At 39.5% G+C, this 18,927-nt stretch overlaps 1 protein-coding gene across 7 annotated transcripts in view; it reads right to left on the bottom strand.

Annotated features, from left to right (window-relative positions):
* Positions 1–4,117: 4,117 nt before the first annotated feature.
* The window catches only part of ryr2 (ryanodine receptor 2), a 144,379-nt gene continuing 129,569 nt past the window's right edge, over positions 4,118–18,927 (bottom strand). For 5 of the 7 annotated variants that reach the window (XM_023340674.1, XM_023340676.1, XM_023340677.1 and 2 more), the window contains 15 exons: positions 17,501–17,565; positions 17,235–17,385; positions 16,931–17,017; positions 15,989–16,258; positions 15,525–15,655; positions 15,362–15,404; positions 15,145–15,278; positions 13,879–13,939; positions 12,392–12,538; positions 11,861–11,995; positions 9,804–9,960; positions 8,446–8,510; positions 8,157–8,257; positions 7,446–7,497; positions 4,118–7,240 (listed from right to left, as the gene is read on the bottom strand). In XM_023340674.1, coding sequence (XP_023196442.1) covers positions 7,145–7,240; positions 7,446–7,497; positions 8,157–8,257; positions 8,446–8,510; positions 9,804–9,960; positions 11,861–11,995; positions 12,392–12,538; positions 13,879–13,939; positions 15,145–15,278; positions 15,362–15,404; positions 15,525–15,655; positions 15,989–16,258; positions 16,931–17,017; positions 17,235–17,385; positions 17,501–17,565 — 1,695 coding nt within the window. In that variant the 3' untranslated portion in view covers positions 4,118–7,144. The remainder of the gene's footprint in view (positions 7,241–7,445; positions 7,498–8,156; positions 8,258–8,445; positions 8,511–9,803; positions 9,961–11,860; positions 11,996–12,391; positions 12,539–13,878; positions 13,940–15,144; positions 15,279–15,361; positions 15,405–15,524; positions 15,656–15,988; positions 16,259–16,930; positions 17,018–17,234; positions 17,386–17,500; positions 17,566–18,927) is intronic. The other 2 variants (XM_023340679.1, XM_014473078.2) reach the window with 2 other exon arrangements.

Below are 18,927 nucleotides of genomic sequence, written 5' to 3'. Positions count from 1 at the left end.
AGTCATCTCTGAAAACAGCTGCTGAAATAAATGAGTGAATTTTGTGTCATTTGCATGCATGGAGCTTTATGAAATGTTGGTGTTAGTGACCAGCCTGAACAAACCTGAAGTGATCCAAAAAATGACAGTTTCTCAATGAAATGTTGCTTTTTATAAGAAACCTGGCAAATGTGTTAATTTATCAAAACCTCATTCATATACTGTGAAGATGAAAATCAAAACTTTAAGAGATAAATCATATTTCATGTTTTCACTTTAAAATGAAGATAATCTCTATCCACATAAACTATATGAAACATTTACCTTTATAAACAGGTTAAAAGAAAACTCTTTAGTGCAAAGTTGAAAGTCTTTAAAAGTGCAATCTTACTTGCCAGTCAGCTGTAGCTCCAAGTGTTCAGTGGAACATCCTGCAGAGAAGCTTTGCTCCACCAGAGCAGCATTCAGCTTTCAGACGGTCCATTGGCTGTATAGTGCAGGAACTCTGAGCTCCGCCTCTGACAAAAACTCTAGTGTGTCTGCAGAGGAGCATCTCTGGCACAAGATCACTGTAGTTAACACAAGTATAGAATAGAAAGGGTTAATGCCGTGGATAGGTTAAGTACGTAGCAAAAAGTATGTATACAGCTTGATTTTATATATTTATACATAATAAAGTATATACATGCTTTATTTTATATATTTTATTATGTTACAAGCAGACTTTAATGTAGTTTATTAGGATTTAACATGATAAAAACAGAATGTGGGACATGACTGTGAAGTGAAAGGCAAATGAGGTATGGTTAAAGATCTTTCACTAATAATTTGAAAAGTGTGGCATGCATTAATATTCAGCCCCCTTTACTCTGATACTAAATTCCAGTTCAAGTAGGAAGTAACTTTGGACATCTTTGGACTGCGCTCTGTCTGATCCCTCACCTAGGAATCTTCAGCGATAGATAACCTTCCCAGGTGCCTGGGACTCCTGAAAATGAAAATGTAGCTCCATCACTCAAAGTAAAAAATAAAAATATAACAATAATAATAAACAAAGCTGCGAGGTTTCACTATATATATACACTGCTCAAAAAAAATAAAGGGAACACTCAAATAACACATCCTAGATCTGAATGAAAGAAATATTCTCATTAAATACTTTGTTCTGTACAAAGTTGAATGTGCTGACAACAAAATCACACAAAAATTATCAATGGAAATCAAATTTATTAACCAATGGAGGCCAGGATTTGGAGCCACACACAAAATTAAAGTGAAATAACACTACACGCTGATCCAACTTTAATGTAATGTCCTTAAAACAAGTCAAAATGAGGCTCAGTATTGTGTGTGGCCTCCACGTGCCTGTATGACCTCCCTACAACGCCTGGGCATGCTCCTGATGAGGTGGCGGATGGTCTCCTGAGGGATCTCCTCCCAGACCTGGACTAAAGCATCCTCCAACTCCTGGACAGTCTGTGGTGCAACGTGACATTGATGGATGGAGGAGACATGATGTCCCAGATGTGCTCAATCGGATTCAGGTCTGGGGAACGGGCTGGCCAGTCCATAGCTTCAATGCCTTCATCTTGCAGGAACTGCTGACACACTCCAGCCACATGAGGTCTAGCATTGTCCTGCATTAGGAGGAACCCAGGGCCAACCGCACCAGCATATGGTCTCACAAGGGGTCTGAGGATCTCATCTCGGTACCTAATGGCAGTCAGGCTACCTCTGTTGAGCACATGGAGGGCTGTGCGGCCCTCCAAAGAAATGCCACCCCACACCATTACTGACCCACTGCCAAACCGGTCATGCTGAAGGATGTTGCAGGCAGCAGACCGCTCTCCACGGCGTCTTCAGACTCTGTCACGTCTGTCACATGTGGTCAGTGTGAACCTGCTTTCATCTGTGAAGAGCACAAGGCGCCAGTGGCGAATTTGCCAATCCTGGTGTTCTCTGGCAAATGCCAAGCGTCCTGCACGGTGTTGGGCTGTGAGCACAACCCCCATCTGTGGACGTCGGGCCCTCATACCATCCTCATGGAGTCGGTTTCTAACCGTTTGTGCAGACACATGCACATTTGTGGCCTGCTGGAGGTCATCGCACATGTTATCAGGGCTCTGGCAGTGCTCCTCCTGTTCCTTCTTGCACAAAGGCGGAGGTAGCGGTCCTGCTGCTGGGTTGTTGCTCTCCTACGGCCTCCTCCACGTCTCCTGGTGTACTGGCCTGTCTCCTGGTAGCGCCTCCAGCCTCTGGACACTACGCTGACAGACACAGCAAACCTTCTTGCCACAGCTCGCATTGATGTGCCATCCTGGATGAGCTGCACTACCTGAGCCACTTGTGTGGGTTGTGGAGTCCGTCTCATGCTACCACGAGTGTGAAAGCACCACCAACATTCAAAACTGACCAAAACATCAGCCAGACAGCATAGGTACTGAGAAGTGGTCTGTGGTCCCAACTGCAGAACCACTTCTTTATTGAGTGTGTCTTGCTAATTGCCAATAATTTCCACCTGTTGTCTATTCCATTTGCACAACAGCAGGTGAAATTGATTGTCAATCAGTGTTGCTTCCTAAGTGGACAGTTTGATTTCACAGAAGTTTGATTTACTTGGAGTTATATTGTGTTGTTTAAGTGTTCCCTTTATTTTTTTGAGCAGTGTATATGCCACAAGCTGTGGAACTGAAAGGTTGGTGCATCAAACAATTAAATGAATGTATTTTAGTTGATGTCTCCTTTTTGGCAGTGAACCAAGACGGTTAATATGAGAAGTGTACAACATCAATCCTCATGTCTCCATGTCTTTGGTCATAACTGAAAAGTCCATGAATAAAAACATATTTATTTTGCCAGCAACTTCTCTGACATGGAGGGGAAGCTTTCCTTCCTCATCAAGCATCAGTTGATCGACTGGAATTTTACTGCTTTGAGAAATTCCTGTTTTGTTTGTTTGCTCACTCATGGAAACACAAAGACTTTTTTACAGTTTTTTCTTTTTTTTACATTTCACCCTCCTACTGGGGATTATTTCAATTTTGTCTTCAATGTCATTATGGAATTATGCCAGCTCTACTCTTTTGGCTGATTATGTCTGAGTGCAAACAAAACATCTGACAACCGAGACATCTGTTCCTCAGAGAAAGAGACAAGTCAGAGCCTTTGTGTTTTCTTAGATAGCATCACATAGTTATAGTCTTTGTGTTTGTTTTGTTAGCTAACTCAGCAGGCTGGTGGCATTGTTTCTTTGCTTTCAGATAACATTGAGTTTTGTTTGGATCTGTAAATTTAACCCTTATTAATTTTATTTTCTTTCAGTGTGTATAAGGTTTCTGGATATCTCATATATTGTTTGTGATATCTCTGGTGTACATTATATAATTGAAAAAGTACATGCTTACTAAGGAGGGACACTATATTATATGAATTTACATCTGAAGATGCTGATGTTTGCTCATTTTTAGTAAAAAGATTCCATACATATAGGCTTATTAACAAGACATTTATTTCCATCGTGGTTATGTGGTATTTGTTCGGTCATGTGACAGTGATGATGATGATGAAGGATTCTGCAGTGTTTCATTGAAGCAGTGTTTCATCAGCTGTATGGTCGTTTTCTCTCTAATGCCTCAGTGATTCTTAGGCTGCCATTTTACTCACCTTTACATTCACTGAGGGTCTGAAGCTCAATGGGATCCTTTTCCTCAAGCAAACACTTTCACTGATACAGCACCAAGTTTTCTTTTGTTGAATTCAGGATTAAAGTCCTGAATTCCTCTGTCAAGATTAAACAAAGCCCAGTTTAAATATGTGTAGTAATAAGTAAAGAAAAAATAGGTAAGGATATAAAGTTGCTACTGAACCAACCCAAAAGACAAGGAGCAGGTATAGAAATCAGCAGTAAGTTCTCAAGGTTTTATAGTCACCATCAAAGTTGTTTTATCGTGTAAAGCACTTCAAACTGCCTTGTTGCTGCAATACTACATATAAATAAACTCGATGTGACTGGTGGCAGGGAGTCTTTAAGAATCTATGCTTTACAAAATGTCTAGAAGTATGGAAGTAAAAACAAGTTAGCTTCTGTAGTTACTCTGCTTGTGTGTGTAAGAGTTTTTCAGTAGTTTCATTGAAAGCTGTCAATAGTGCATGTGGGAGCATTTTATTACAAAGTTTTCCCATTTAATGTGAGGACCATTGTTTTCACACTCAGCTTAGTTTCACTTTGTAAATGTCCCAATCTGCAGACAGAATGGAAAGTACAATCCATCAGCAAATGCATGAATTATAAATATGCAACAGCTCACAAATGTATAAATAAAGATTTATTTTCCAGACCATGCAATTTCATTTACCCAGTCCCTCTTTTACATTTCCCTTGGTCAAAAGTAGCAATAATTTATTCAAAAGGTCTACATAATGCACTACTGAAAGGCAAACTAAACATGCCTCCTCATGGTAAATATTGAAAATGTTTACGTTCACATGATCCAAATACTACAAACTGTATTCATGGCATCATTCAGTCTGAGGCGGTACTGCAGGAGTAGAAAAAAAGGCATGACATCAGCGTGGCATGACAACATGGAAACACACACACACACATAGGTTGGCTGCCAATGTGACTGCCACTTTCACCCTTTTTGCTGGTCAGTTAGCAAGGCTAACTATGCATGCAATGTCACTAACCTAAATGTAACCAGTAAACATGGCTCTTCATGGAACAACTCCATCTTCAGTCCTCTAGTGGGCTGTACAATGAAGCAACTTCAACATATGAACCAAAAGACTAACAATGATTCCATTATCATTTTGAGATCAGACAGAGCTTATAGAAAGACAGATCTAGCAGAAGCTAGCAAACACTACTTCAAAGCTGAAGTTACTTCACTGGATCCATCCTTGATTGTTGGAAACCCGGCCCCTGAGGATTCCCATCTTCTCTTTAATACCTAAACATTTTTCACCCTAAACGTAAACATGGTAGGTGTTCAGACAGCGCACTGTTCCTGACAGGGGCAGACCATAGTGCATTTAGTTTGATGAGGAGAAGAAAACCACCATGACCTGTTCAGTGCAAAGTTACCAGCTTGATTGTTTTCAGTCAAGACAGAAAAAGGACCAATTACTTCCTTCTATGTGCTTCATCTTTAAGGCAAAGTAACATTCAAACAAATTAACATAGAATAAATGAATAAATACATGCATTTATTTAACTGAAATAAACTTTAGCAACAACGTATTGTCCTATCTTTGTTTGCCATTAACAATATACAGTACAGACCCTCCAGTACATTCAATGAAGAGGTATTGCTTGAACCAAATCATCATTAAAGATTTCTCTTATAAATTGCATATAGTATGGAAAAGATACACGATGAAATAAGATGCTGTCTCTTTAAGGGATGCAATGTGACAAAATACTTGACATCTAGATGTACAGAAAACCTAAAACTAAACTTCTTAAATAATCCTAATGAAAAGTTTTATGCAATTTATAGTTGACCTTAAATTGTCTCGGGTTCATTAGACTGCCAAAGTTTCCATGCAATGACTTTATTTCTAAACATTTTTTGAAAAGAATAACATATTTTGCTGTATCTTATAAGAGCATTTCTAAGCATAAAAACAGAAGAATAATTGCTGGATGGGTTTTGTTTCTTTGGAGCGACCTCTGAAACAACACAGCTCAGATCTAAAACTCATTTGATATTCTATTGCTGTTATTCTATTCTGATTTGAATGAAGGTCCAGACCTTAAAACAGAGGGACATATGGAAGGTGTTCCTGTTAGTAGCTAAAGGGACTGCTTTGTTTGGAGGGATGCATCGCTGGATGTTTGAACAGTGAAGATGGTCGGCCCCGGCTCCTGAGCTTCCTGTTACACGGCCTTTCAGGAGACGCTGTCCCGCTGTGACGCCTTTACTACAACAAACCATCAATATTGTCAGTAACATCAATTCTTTCTCAGAAAACCAGATAATCATTAGCATCAGGTCTGCTCTTAGGTTATCCACCAGATAGGCCAAAAATAAACTGTATTTATAAAGGTGACCAAAAGGAATTCATTTGGTTGTTTGCGTGAAAATATATAAATACCGAAACCAGCATCAGCTGAATTTTAAAAACTGATTGATCCTTGATCCTCTGTCAAAAAGCAAAATAAACATTCCTTATCATGGTATTGTGATGCATTCAGTAACACTAGACTGCACTCTGACTTTAATCCAACACAACAATCATGTCCTCTGACATGAATTTTTCTCCACTGCGTAACAAAAAGAACTGAAGTTTAGAAGCCTCCCAACAAAATCAAATCTGAATGCTGCCCCAGCAGCAGGTGGCACCTGTTTGTTATAGGCTGGATGAATGAATATACAGTATATATATATATATATATACATGTATATATGTATGTATATATGTATATATGTATGTGGGACTCTCAAATCAGATCAACATTTATAAGTACTGTCCCATTGGGACAGCTTATTGTGTGAATGAATAGAAGTCAGCATTTAAGCACAGGCTGAGAATGAACAAACATCTGCAAACTTCATCAACCAGAAAGCTCTGCTTTCATCAGCAGCACCCAGTTTCTCCTCAGACTGCACTGTGCTTCAATGAAGCGTTCACTCTCTCAGATGTGCAACACAGTCATCACATCAACATGGTGGCTGCTGCTTTGTTCTGCTGGACATGAATGAATGAGAAAGTGAATTGTGTTGTGTTTTTACCTCCTGGATCTACAGCTAACATGAACATGTGGAACAGTTTTTTGCCCCGAATGGCTTTCAGGCTTTTTCACGTCCTTTTAGTTTTCTTTGCTCTATTTTTTGCATGTTACCGTGTCCTGTATGTAGAATAAAGTGAAACAAACAACAACAACAACAAAAAAAGATCACTTGAGATAGAAATCTTGACATGCCATCAGTCACATATGGTACATATTATAATCTTATATTGTTTATGTACAAGAAGCATTCAAACAAAGTGGGCTGAAGGTTAAGTCAGAGTTAACAGGCTGACTGTCTAAATAAGGATGGCTTGAGGAAGGGAAGAACATCTGGATCCGCTTGGACTGACAAGTGGAACAGAGAGGACAGAGTTGTTTGGCTGCTTCTCGGAGAGCAAACAGAGGGCCACGATGAAGGACAGGCTGAGCTCAGTTGAGTTGATCCTCATACTGTTTCCGGAAACAGTCACCAGCAGGAAAAAACTCCCAGCAGCGCTCCTGGTACATCTTCCATACATAAGACTCCTTCAAGAGAAGCAGACAGCATGAGAAGGATTGCATCTAATTTTAGGACTTTAAAAGGGCAAGATGTAAGAAAAAAAGAATGTTATCAGAAAATATCCACCATGAAACATGTCGGTGCCTACGTGGAATGAACTGCATCGTAAATACTGAGAACAAAATGTCCCTCAGAATGAAAGAAAAGCTGAGTGGAGAGGAGTTGCTTTACCTGGCCTGTGTGCTCAGTTTCATCTTTGTTTATCAGATACATCAAAAAGAATCTGAAACACACAAACATTTATTACATGTAAGTACAGATGATGGAACGAACTGTGTACAGAAATAATGAAGTTCATGAGAAAAACCATCACTTCAAACTTAAGGGGGGATGTTACGAAAAACCAATTTCCATCATGTTATGATGTTATTCCTTCATCAAAAACGTACCTAAAGTAATACTTTGATTCTTTCATGCATGATTGAGAAATCCTCAAATCAAACCTCACTAGCAAAAGCCTGTTTAGTTAGTGAAGTATTTTTTACATTTTGATTCCAAATTCAGCTTACTGATTGGAGGACCAGCCATATAAAAACTCTACAGAGTTTAACATCAACCACTGTCTCTGAACATAATGAGATTTACAGATTTTAAATTCCACAGGAAGAAAGAACATGTAGGAGTCACTATCTGACCTTGCTAAAGGTCACCATCACAATAGAATGAGAACATGTTGGTTTTCACATTTCTTTACTAAATGTAAAACCTTTTGACATATTAGCACTCATATAAAAATAATCCTAGTAATAACTGCTGCAGTGCCTTGCCCACTGAAACGTTGGCAAAGTGCAAGGCATCAGTTCAGCTGAAGGTTCCCAAGTAGCAGCTGCTACAACCAACTGGAACAACCAACAATAGCACAGAGGAACCTCTTATACTCACAAGTAGTTGGCTAAGTTGTGCTCTTGTAGTGTGTGAGTTTCAAACCCATGTGGTACTGTGTCAAAATACTCATTTCCTATTCCACAGATGAAACATTTGGTCTGCAAGAAAACAAAGACAAAGGTAATAAGTTCTCTCCAACAATTTCTGATCTTCATCTCTGACATCTGCTAGCTGTTAAACTAAAATTTGCATCTGAATATCAAATAAATAATGAAGCTGGTAGAATGGTGGAAAATGTGCTGGTGGCGCAGAGACAAATGTGTTTCTGGTGACTGTGTGTCTTCACCTCCATGTCTTCTTTGACTTGTTCCTGCTGGTCTCTCAGTTCACCAAAAGCATCAATGATCAAGCCTAGAGTTGGAAAAGAAAAATCAGAATTACCCAGGCCAGTCAGCTATGCAGCACAATTGCAGCAGCACATTTTGACTTGCTCCTCAATACCTCTGCAGCATTACAAGTTGCAAAGTCCTGTACCATATCAGGTTAAGAAGACATCGCACATGCTCAGAAGCTTACTCAGTGAAGTAACTTAAGTAGTACGGCCATTTTTATAAAGGTATTTTTGGTGCAATATGATGAATCCTTTTCTCAACAGTGACTGCTGGCTGAGGTTTGTGGGGGACAGAATGGTGAATTCCACTTCCTCACCATTTGCATTCGGCCCAGTCAGCAGACCTGGGTGGACCCCATATAGGTCTGCCTATGTACTGCAAACCCATGTAGGGGTTTCCCCAAATCTATCTGGTTTGCCCAGTTAGAATTTGGAAACCCATGTGGGACCCATATCGTTGCCCACCTAGGTATGCTGGATGGGTATTGGCTCTAAATAACACATGCGTCATCTGATTTGCACCAAACTCGATGTCACTGACCTCTGTTGACCTCTAAAGAGGCAAATATTGGAATTTGACTCCAGTGCGTCCCCTAGATGATTCAGACAGTTATATTTCTCTGATACATCGTCTGATCTGTACCAGATTTTTTGTGCATTATCACAGAGCACTGTTGCACACATTGGTGTGGACATCCCTGTTGCCCCGCCCACTCAGAGAAGTCCCTGAACATTATTGGGCGACTCCTCCTGTTTCACCCCATGTATGACAGCACTGAAACCATATCCACTAGCTGTTGATCTCCACACATGATGTGTATCAAACCTTACAGAAAGTCCTCACCAATCCACCACATACAGGATAACAATACTAGAACTCCTGTCTGGAAGGTTGGATTTTGGCCAAACTTTTAAGACTTGCTGATGGACTCGTACTGAACTGGACAGAAGGCTATTTGGAAGATTCGCCAAATGTGCCGACTAGTGGACAGGCATGGGATTGGTGAGAAAACGATGACAGAGGCGCTTTCTCGCCGCCATGACGTGGCGCCGAGCTGGAAGGGCCATGTGAGGCTACTTGTAGGTTTAATTTGGAGTCACGTTCCACAAAAAAAATCTGCAAATTGGACAGTGAAAGTTTTCGTGCTTTCTTATCTTTGTCAGTATGTGTTGAGCTTTCTTTCACCAAATTATAAGTTATTATGTTCTTGTTCAGTTTTTCTCTTACTTTTGACCTCAGAGGAGACAGTGCAGTGGTACCATCATTCTGAGGCATTTTGTCCATAGGAGCATATATTTGCTGCGTCCCTCACCCTGTATGATGGCCAGCAGGATTACAATGACAAAGAAGAAGAATGTGATGTCAAAGATGATCCGGTAGATCTCGTACTCATCGCCTGCAGGATCCTCAATTTGGTCGCCAATCCCTCCGCCTGCTCGAACGCCCACATACATGTGAAACATGTAACACTGGGCAAGAAATGGAGAGGAAGAAAGTAAAAGAAATGTGCTTTTTTTCTAAAATTGTTTTAGCTGTTTTGATATTTAATCTGTAATATTAACTCTCTTCTGACTTTCAAAGCACAATTGAAAACTCCTCTGTTGAAGTTAGCCTTCTCACTTTACTTTTATAGTGGTTTTGTGTTTTATTGCTATCTTTTACTGTTTAGTTTGTGTTTTCAATGTTGTAAACTGTTCTTGGGTATTTGATCAAGAAGCACCACATATTGGTTTTCATTCTTTAAAGGCACAATGTACATTAATTAGCAGTATTTCAATTCATCACTGTAGTTAGGTGTAGACATACAATAAACAAAAGAAACAAGTTTTTGATTTTAATAAAAGGCCAACATTAGTAACTGGCTGACAAAAATGGGACAGAAACAATTATTCGTCAGTCAGTTCTGATAAATATTTAAAAGGAAAAACATGTAATAAAATAGGAATTTAAGTGACAACATCTTTGCAAAGTAAGCTAGGAAACACAGGCTTTATTTAGGAATGTCGTACCAAAAATTAAACTAACAGAACACAAAAAGTATAGTAAAATGACTAAATATGAAGTATAGTGGTGCATAAGTAGATGCCAAAAATGTACAGATGACTTGTGAAAGGGTCTTAATTAAAGAGTTATATGTCATAGTACAGGAAAGAAACTGAAAATATCTTCGAACCACAATGAAGAGATGAAATGGAAAATAGGGAAGAAGAAGAAAACAGAGCCATTTTCCTCCAGGCACACGGGAAAAAGAAACAGAACAGGAAGAAAATGATCACTTCACTCCACTAAATAAACTCTGAAACCTGAGGCAAGTGACTCATGACTACATACAGACTTCCTCTTGTTCATCCCTCTAAGCTCCACAGCTCCTGTCACGTTATTGCGGTTTAATGCCGGCAGAGCTGCCACTATTGGCTCCTTAATAGGAGACCAGTTGCTCCATCAACTGCTATGGGTGGGTGACTAAAACGGATTAGTGTGTGTGTCCCAAAACGTCTGGGTGACACAAGGTTCTTCCTAACTGCAGAAACACAAACAGGCAGATTCCTTTTTATAGTGATCTCTTAAACATGGCAGAGAACAGACAGTTACTGTCTATATGTCCATAGATACTCATTAAAATACATAATTCTTGGGCTTTTATAATCAGAGGACACAATAGCGTAGCAGATTACCAGCTGCAGAACCAAGCATGCCTGGTTCCAGGCCTGAACGCTCTGACCCCTGCTTCTTCCACCATAAATGGAGGCCAATGATCCTGTTAAGACAGGCTGTAAGATCCTGCCTGGTTTCAGTTCCACAGCGGTTCATTGATGAATCAGGCAGAAAGCTAGACATCAGTAAAACTTTGTTCCACCAGCTTGATTTTCTACAGGATTACATTAACATATTTGACTTTCAGCACAAGTTCAGACATGACTTAAGGCCATTGGTGCATTCAATCAAAACCTACGTTTTATTGAAATACGTTCAGACCTACTTCACATTTCATTATGCATGTGTAGTTTGGAGAAGTAGTAGCTGAAGTGTTTTTAGATACATTGTATCATGCCAAACATTTTTGTATTTGCATTATTACTGTATATTTGCACCATTATCCTGCAAATCTATTACATGTTCACTAAGGTTATAGTAGCCTACACACTTTTTCCTCTTTTAGACTAAGTCATGGTCACAACCATCTTTTGACATTATGTTCTTAAAAAGAAAACTTCCATTACTTTAGATTTTCTAACTGATTCACTCCAGCATGAAATACAGGAATTACTTAGATGTCAAAGCAAATGTAAAAATGACTGCAGTTGCTTGTTTTTATTCAAACTCATAACAAATACAACCAATGAAAGTGGAGATATTTATCATACTCACTGTCAACATGTCATCACACTTCATGTCTGGAAGTTCTCCATCTTCACTTTTGTTGTAAAACTTTCTAAAGAAGTTGAAGGCAACCACTGTGTAAAGGTAAACCACCACAGCTAACAGACCGACAGTAAGCACAAGCTGGAAGACAAGAAGGATGAAAACACTACTAAATGACCCTGATGGCCATCAGGATCAGAACATTTATAATTCCATGATATGGAGATTTTCATTACTGATCAACTCTAACTGAGTTGGAACGTCTGTGCTGAATTCCTGCATCCGTTTGCAAACATATTCATCAGCACCCTGGTATAATGTAGAAAAATTCAATTTCATTGTGCTCAATCCTTCACACTTTTTAAAGAGGCTAATATAAGTCGACTTTTATTTTAAGTAATAAAAGCCAAAGTCGAAGGTCATTATCCATAGCTGTGTGGATACTGACTGCAGGGACTCCTAGAATGACTTCTAGGGGCCTTTTAGCCTTTATAATAACAAACGTGCTACACACACAAAAACACGCAACCTGCTTACCTGTTTGCCATTATGTGTGACTGAAGAGAGGATGGTCCGCAGGGTCTTGAAGCCCATAGCAATGTCCAGCAGATGGGCAGCAAAGAAGAAGTTGTTATAGTGACCCAGGATGGACATGGTCATGTACCAGGCCAGATACAGGAAGGACTGCAACGAGGGGACAACACCATGATTACGGACCGATGCAGGAACCACACTTATGTCATGATATAGTATTTATAAACAATATGAAAGGGGTTTTGGATAAAAAGTTTTGGAATTAAAGTTATGCTTATTCTTGCACTTTCCTATGGGTTTCAAACATTAGAACTAACCTCAGTTAAAATGTTTAATATATATGTGAAAATAGATTAATTTCTTCTTCAGGCATGTCCTGTGTTACAAAACGTTTTGCTTAGTAATGCTAAGCAAAATGGAAATGAAAAAGGCCAATTTCTGTCAAAAATGTAGTGCTTAAATTAAGTATAATTATTCTTAAACCTTGATAAGTGTGTGGATAATGTCTGAAAATATCTGATTGCATTGAACTAACTATATACTTAACAAAAATATACAAAAATATGTTATGTCAAATATTGTTGCCATATGGAGTTCACAACTGTAACTCATTTAACTGTAACTGCATTTGCTGACATTTTATTGTACAAAAGTAACATTTCTCTTGATTTATGTATAATTTTTAATCCAACTTGCTGCCAGTGAGCATTTCTCAGTGAGTTGTTTTTTTACGCTGTACATGGGTGATGCATGTCCAGTGGGTGATCAGACGAAATGAGCAACAGTTGGATAATCCTTGGACTGGGGACAATAAAAGGCCACCCAAAAATGTCAAATTTTGTCACAAGTCATAATTCCTCAGATGTCGCAAGTTATGCCAGAGGATGCCATTGGCATGTTGGATGCAGGGATGTCCACCAGAGCAGTAGCTGCACTGCTCAATGTCCATTACTGGTCCACAGGCTGTTTAAGAGTTGGTTTCCAACAGACTGGCACTAGTGTAAATCGACCTCATCCTCGTCGGCCACATGTGACCATTCCAGCACAAGATTGCCACATCCGGCTCGTCCATCTGTGAGATTGGCTAAGACCAGCGACACACACAGCTTATGAGACTGTTGATCTGCACAACAGACACATCACTCTTCAGACTGTCCTTAACCGCCTACGGGAAGCCAACTGGGTCAAAATCAAATTCCTCAGCCTGACCCCTATCATGTTCAAAGGACTGTCAATCCGCTACAAATGAATGTTATCAATGCCGATATGAAGATCAGCAATTACTGAAAATATAGTTTGAGTTTCTCTATATATTGCGTAACCTAAATGTTCATAAAACTCATATTTTACATGGGGCGTTTATATTTTTGTTCAGTGTATTCCTGGATATTAAAACACATCTAATATTGTGAAAAGCATCTGAAAAACCACACTGGGTTGTAAATGTTTAGACGCTGTCTCTTTGTGCACATGGCTGCTGGAATACTTACATTATCAGTAAAAACAACCCCAAGCTTCCAGATCTGATACTTCACATCGATGGAGTTGAGCCTGTTAGGAGGCAAGACAAGGTTGGCTGTTCTTCATATCCATAAGCGATAATCAAACATTTAATGTATTAAAATGTGAAATCTATGGGTGATACTGTGCTTGAATCTCTCACTAGTGGCTTCAGTATGTACCATTTTGAGGAAGATAGTGAGGGAATGTGTTTCTTCTGTTTTTTTTCTGTAACATTCAAAAGTTCAATAAAGAAATTGATGGAAACAAATGTAAATCAATGGACTGATGCCAATAACCTTTTTGACCTTTTTCCTTAAAGTGTCTGTAAAGCCACTGAGTTTTCAAACATGGCTTCTAGTTTATTCAAAACTCCAGATCAAGACATCCCAGGTTATTATGTAATATTAGAATGACCTTGACATGCCACCATTTTACATGAGTAGGAATTTTAAAAAATCAATTATATTACAATAAGTCCAAATGACAGAAAGTACATCTTCCTGTTTAAAGAATGTTGAATTGTAGAGTAATTGGTTTGCTGTTAGGTAAATTGTATTATTAGTAATTATCAAATATTTGTTGTATCATGTAGCTTTTGTAGTTACATTTAGATAATGTTTCTGTATGTTGATTAATTCTGATTCCTTCCTAAATCCCTCCTTGGAAGAGAGAGGTGACAGCTACTCTCAGCAGCTGTTGCCCTGCAGGACTTCCTATGAGAGACGGAGGTGTTAATTGCTCCCAGCAGAGTTTTACAAGCCTGACAATAAACTCTGCTCTGTGCTTCTTTGTGCTACAAAGCCGTTGCTTTGAAGCTATACAACGTGTCCGATTCAACGCCGTGCTTGGAGCAAAAGGGATCTACAGTATAGATAACATGTGTCTAGACTAGTGAATGTCATTAGCGCTGCAACGATGTGCCCCTCCACCCTTTTAGAGTTGCAGCGCCCCTTGTGGCAGGGTTCCTAAAGAGCAATAAAAAGAGAGGAACAGACAGATGTGTTTCAGAGCGGTTGGAGATTTGTAACTGAAAGCACATCTCTGTCTGCTCTCCTCGCGAGAAACAAAGAATCTAACTCTCTTGTCTTTCCTGTGTTTGTTTAATAGGTATTTAGACCTGACATTTGCTGTAAGCAAAAAAAACTTGAAGCCTCCAGACTACATCATGTTAATTATTCATCAATATTTAGCTTTCATTTTCTTGCTCTTAAAATGACACACACACCCACACACAGTTGGAGTAACACACTTACACAGCGGCCAGTGAACTGTCTTTCCTGGGTTTTCTTTTCTTGTGAGCATCACTGAAATCCAGAGCAGCCTTGTCCAACCCCAGCAGCTCACTGATGCGGTCATGGCCATAAAACTCCCCGTACTTATCCATCACCTGCACAAGGTAAAAGACTGTATGAAAAAATGTCCAAAATTAATTCAGTTAAACTTCACATCTTCGTGAACTCCTTTGCCTACCTTCCTCTTGACAAACTTATCCCAGTAGTTGTTGGGGAAGGATCTGAAAGGACAAAGTTTTTATGGAAGTGAAGAGAAGTGTAAGTGGTAAAAAATAGAAAAAGATGGATGCATATTAACAGATATTTTCTGGTTCCTTTCGGTCCTGTTCTGATCCACTCACTGTGTGTTGATCACAAGTCTGTCCCACTGTCCTTTAATGTCGTCCTCAGATGGTTGCTCGGTGATGTAAAGACCATCAAATTCAAGCTTCCTGGCCACTTCCTTTTCACGTTTGAAGATTACCAGTGGAACCTACATGAGTCGCACACAGCAATACAGGACGGCCATGTTCAAATTACTGAAATATCACTAAATGACTAGATGCAATCTGCTGGGTTTCCTTACATAGAAACATTTTAAACTACTTTGAGTAATTAACTGAGCATACTGTATTGTTTGATAACTAGGATCAGTTAGAATCTGTGTGATTGAGTTGGAATGATGTTTTTGTAAATTGCCTGGAGATGACATTGCTTGTGAACTGGTGCTATAGAAATAAACTGAATTGAAATATACTGTTAAAATGAGGAAACCCAAACCAAACAAGGCTTTTTTTTGCTTTGTTTTGTAATTTGTCAATCTTACCTTCAGACAGTAGTATCCGATGATGCAGAAGAAAGAAATGACAGTATGGAGAACAGCCAGGATCCGCAACATGGGCTCCATGTATCCGCTGCTTTCCTCCAGAACAAAACGCACTGAGACCGGCTTCAGAGGCTCGCCCGTCTCATCCGATACCCGCTCGTTCGATTCCAGCCTTTCTCCAAGCAGTGGATCCCACTGGACACTGCTGTCTGCATGGCTGCTGGTGTGAACAGCTTCCTTCTCTTCCACCAGGGATGAAGAAGTAGAAACCTGGCAGGAATAAGTTAACCAGCTTTTCTCAAAACAAAGCAACAACAAAAAAAGACAAAAAAGAGAAAGAGAATACTGTTTCCTTTTCAGGAGCACTCTACAAGAAAACCATATGTTCTTTAATTGCTCTATGCAATTAAAGAACATATGGTTTTCAATCTAATAACTGCTTCAAACAACAGTCTACTTAGACAGTTTACATGTGGATAACAAAGTACTAAACCTAACCCAACAGTTTTGTGTAGTAATGCTGCCTTTTAAAGCATTCTGTAACACTGATACTCTTTAGTTTTGGCCTGATTTTCTGACCTCTGACCCATGACCCAGGCTTCTATCCATGTCAGATGTTTGCAGATCATTTATTATAACCCTCAACTATTCAAAGCCTTTTTAACAGAAACAATTGTTTCCAGTATTCCAGTTGCCACAATCTGATGTGGCAACTGGAATAGAGGGCTAAAAGCCTGACGGTGTGTGTGTGTGTGTGTGAGGGTGTGTGTGTGCATGGTCCCCAGTGTTATTTTTGGGTTAAGTTTATAACTGAGGTGTGAACTGAGTTAGCGTTAGACTGGAGAAATCAATGATAAATGAATGGAAGTCAATGCAAAGTCATTGTGAAGATACATGTGGGTGTGTGTGTGTGTGTTCCTCCCATACCCAGTTCCCTGTTACCTTATAGAATAGAAGTATAAAATTAATTGCAAATGCAACAAACAGGGCCAGCATCCTCATGTTGTAGAAGTTTCTGGCAAAGTAGTTCTGTAGGAACGACAGGAAGACAACGGCAGATTGTTGATTCTGGAACAGATTTCTAACATGCTTCACATCAATTCATCTACTGACTGAATGAAAACATTCTAGTCTCTACACGAAAGTATTTCTGCTTTCATCAGAAGACCAGGACGGGATGGGATGGGACGGGACGGGACAGAACAGAACAGAACAGAACAGGATGGGACAGAAGTGTTGGTGATACCAGCAGTTTCCTCTGGTAGGCCAGGATTTTCTTCAGGACGGCCGACTCCTGCAGGTCTGGTTCATCAGACTTTGAGTTGTGATGCTTTCTCACTTTTGATTTCATCTTCTCATTCTTCACTTGTTTCTCTTGTTTCACCACATGTTCCTCTCTAAAATCATGAAACAGTGCTTAAGGCTTTATGCTGTGTCTCCATATTGATCTATTTCTCTCGTTTTTGCCCTCTCTAAAGTTATTCTTATGATGGAATAAAGACTTTTACTTACTCTGACATTTTTTCAGGTTCAGCTTCTGGTATTTCTTCCTTCTTTTCAGAGGGACCACTCTTTGACTAAAGCAGAAAACATGATTAGAAAATATGCATAGTAGTTGTTATTCTGCATGAGTCTAGACCATAGGTGGGCAACTCCAGGCCCCAGGGCCGGTCTCCTGCAACTTTTAGATGTGTCTCTACTTCAACACACCTGAGTCAAATAATGAGGTCATTAGCAGGACTCTTGAGAACTTGACTGCACTTAGGAGGTGATTCAGTTGTTGGATTCAAGTGTGTTGGACCAGGGAGACATCTAAGAGTTGCAGGACACCAGCACTCGAGGACCAGGATTGCCCACTCCTGGTCTGGACCTACATAACTCAATCATACAAGGTCTTACAAAAGTGTTCACACCCCTTTATATTTTCCTACATTTGTCATGTTGAATCCACAGCATGTTATTTGTTCTTTATTAGCACAACAACATATCTCAGTGAATAAATGTATGGTTTTAATTTTATTAAACAAAAATTGGAAATGCGTGATTAAGTTCTAGAAGAACATCCCAAACTTTGAATGTCTCTCAGAGCTCTGTTGTGATGGACCTCTCTCCATGGTGAGAGGCCCACAGCGGCTCTGGAGGAGCTGCAGTGAACCACGGCTCAGGTGGCACAATCACACAAATCAGGCTTTTATGAAATAGTGGAACAAAGAAACAATGAAACGTAAAGTCCGGTTTGCCTGTTACCTTCAGAAAATAAGGTCAGACAAGGACAAAATTAAACTTTTTAGCATACGTACAAAATGATACAGTTGAACCTGAAATTATTCATACCCCAGGCAGATTTAGATATGAAGTTATCTTTTAATTTGACCAGCATGTTTCCTCTGACCAGAGGGGATATTAACGTTTCAGAGTGACCCAAACTCTGAGACATGTGAATTTCAGAGTGTGAACCTGATAGAAGAGGTTCCCTGTTACCTACTCTATAAGGTAATAGGGAACCTTATAGAACCCCCAGAATCTGCCAAAGAATCTATGGAAAGAGTGAAAGATTAGGGTGATGAGCAGGAGGCCATCACTCTAAACTGTCTGGTCAAAATACCAGAGGAAAAATGGGAAAAACTGGTCAGAAAGAGTAAGGAGGGTTTGATCATTGCAAGTCCAACAATTATTTTGAAGGATTTTAGTAGATCATTTTGAGAAAAAAAGAGAATAAAAACAGACAAATTAACTTAATTTCTCAGGACATTAACTCTGAACGCTCAGATCCAACCATTCCTAGATTCGAATGATTTAGACAGAATATTCTCTGGATGCCTCCCCAAAAGTCTTACAACTGAAACTACAGTGAGAACTGATTCTAGAAAGTCTGCTGAATACAGGTGCCTGCCACACTTTTCAGATAAAAATTTAAAAAACAAGATGCATAATTTTTC

Source organism: Xiphophorus maculatus, chromosome 10 (genome assembly GCF_002775205.1).
Source record: "Xiphophorus maculatus strain JP 163 A chromosome 10, X_maculatus-5.0-male, whole genome shotgun sequence".
NCBI classification, from domain to species: domain Eukaryota; kingdom Metazoa; phylum Chordata; class Actinopteri; order Cyprinodontiformes; family Poeciliidae; genus Xiphophorus; species Xiphophorus maculatus.
This window is presented reverse-complemented; position numbering and strand designations above follow the sequence as displayed.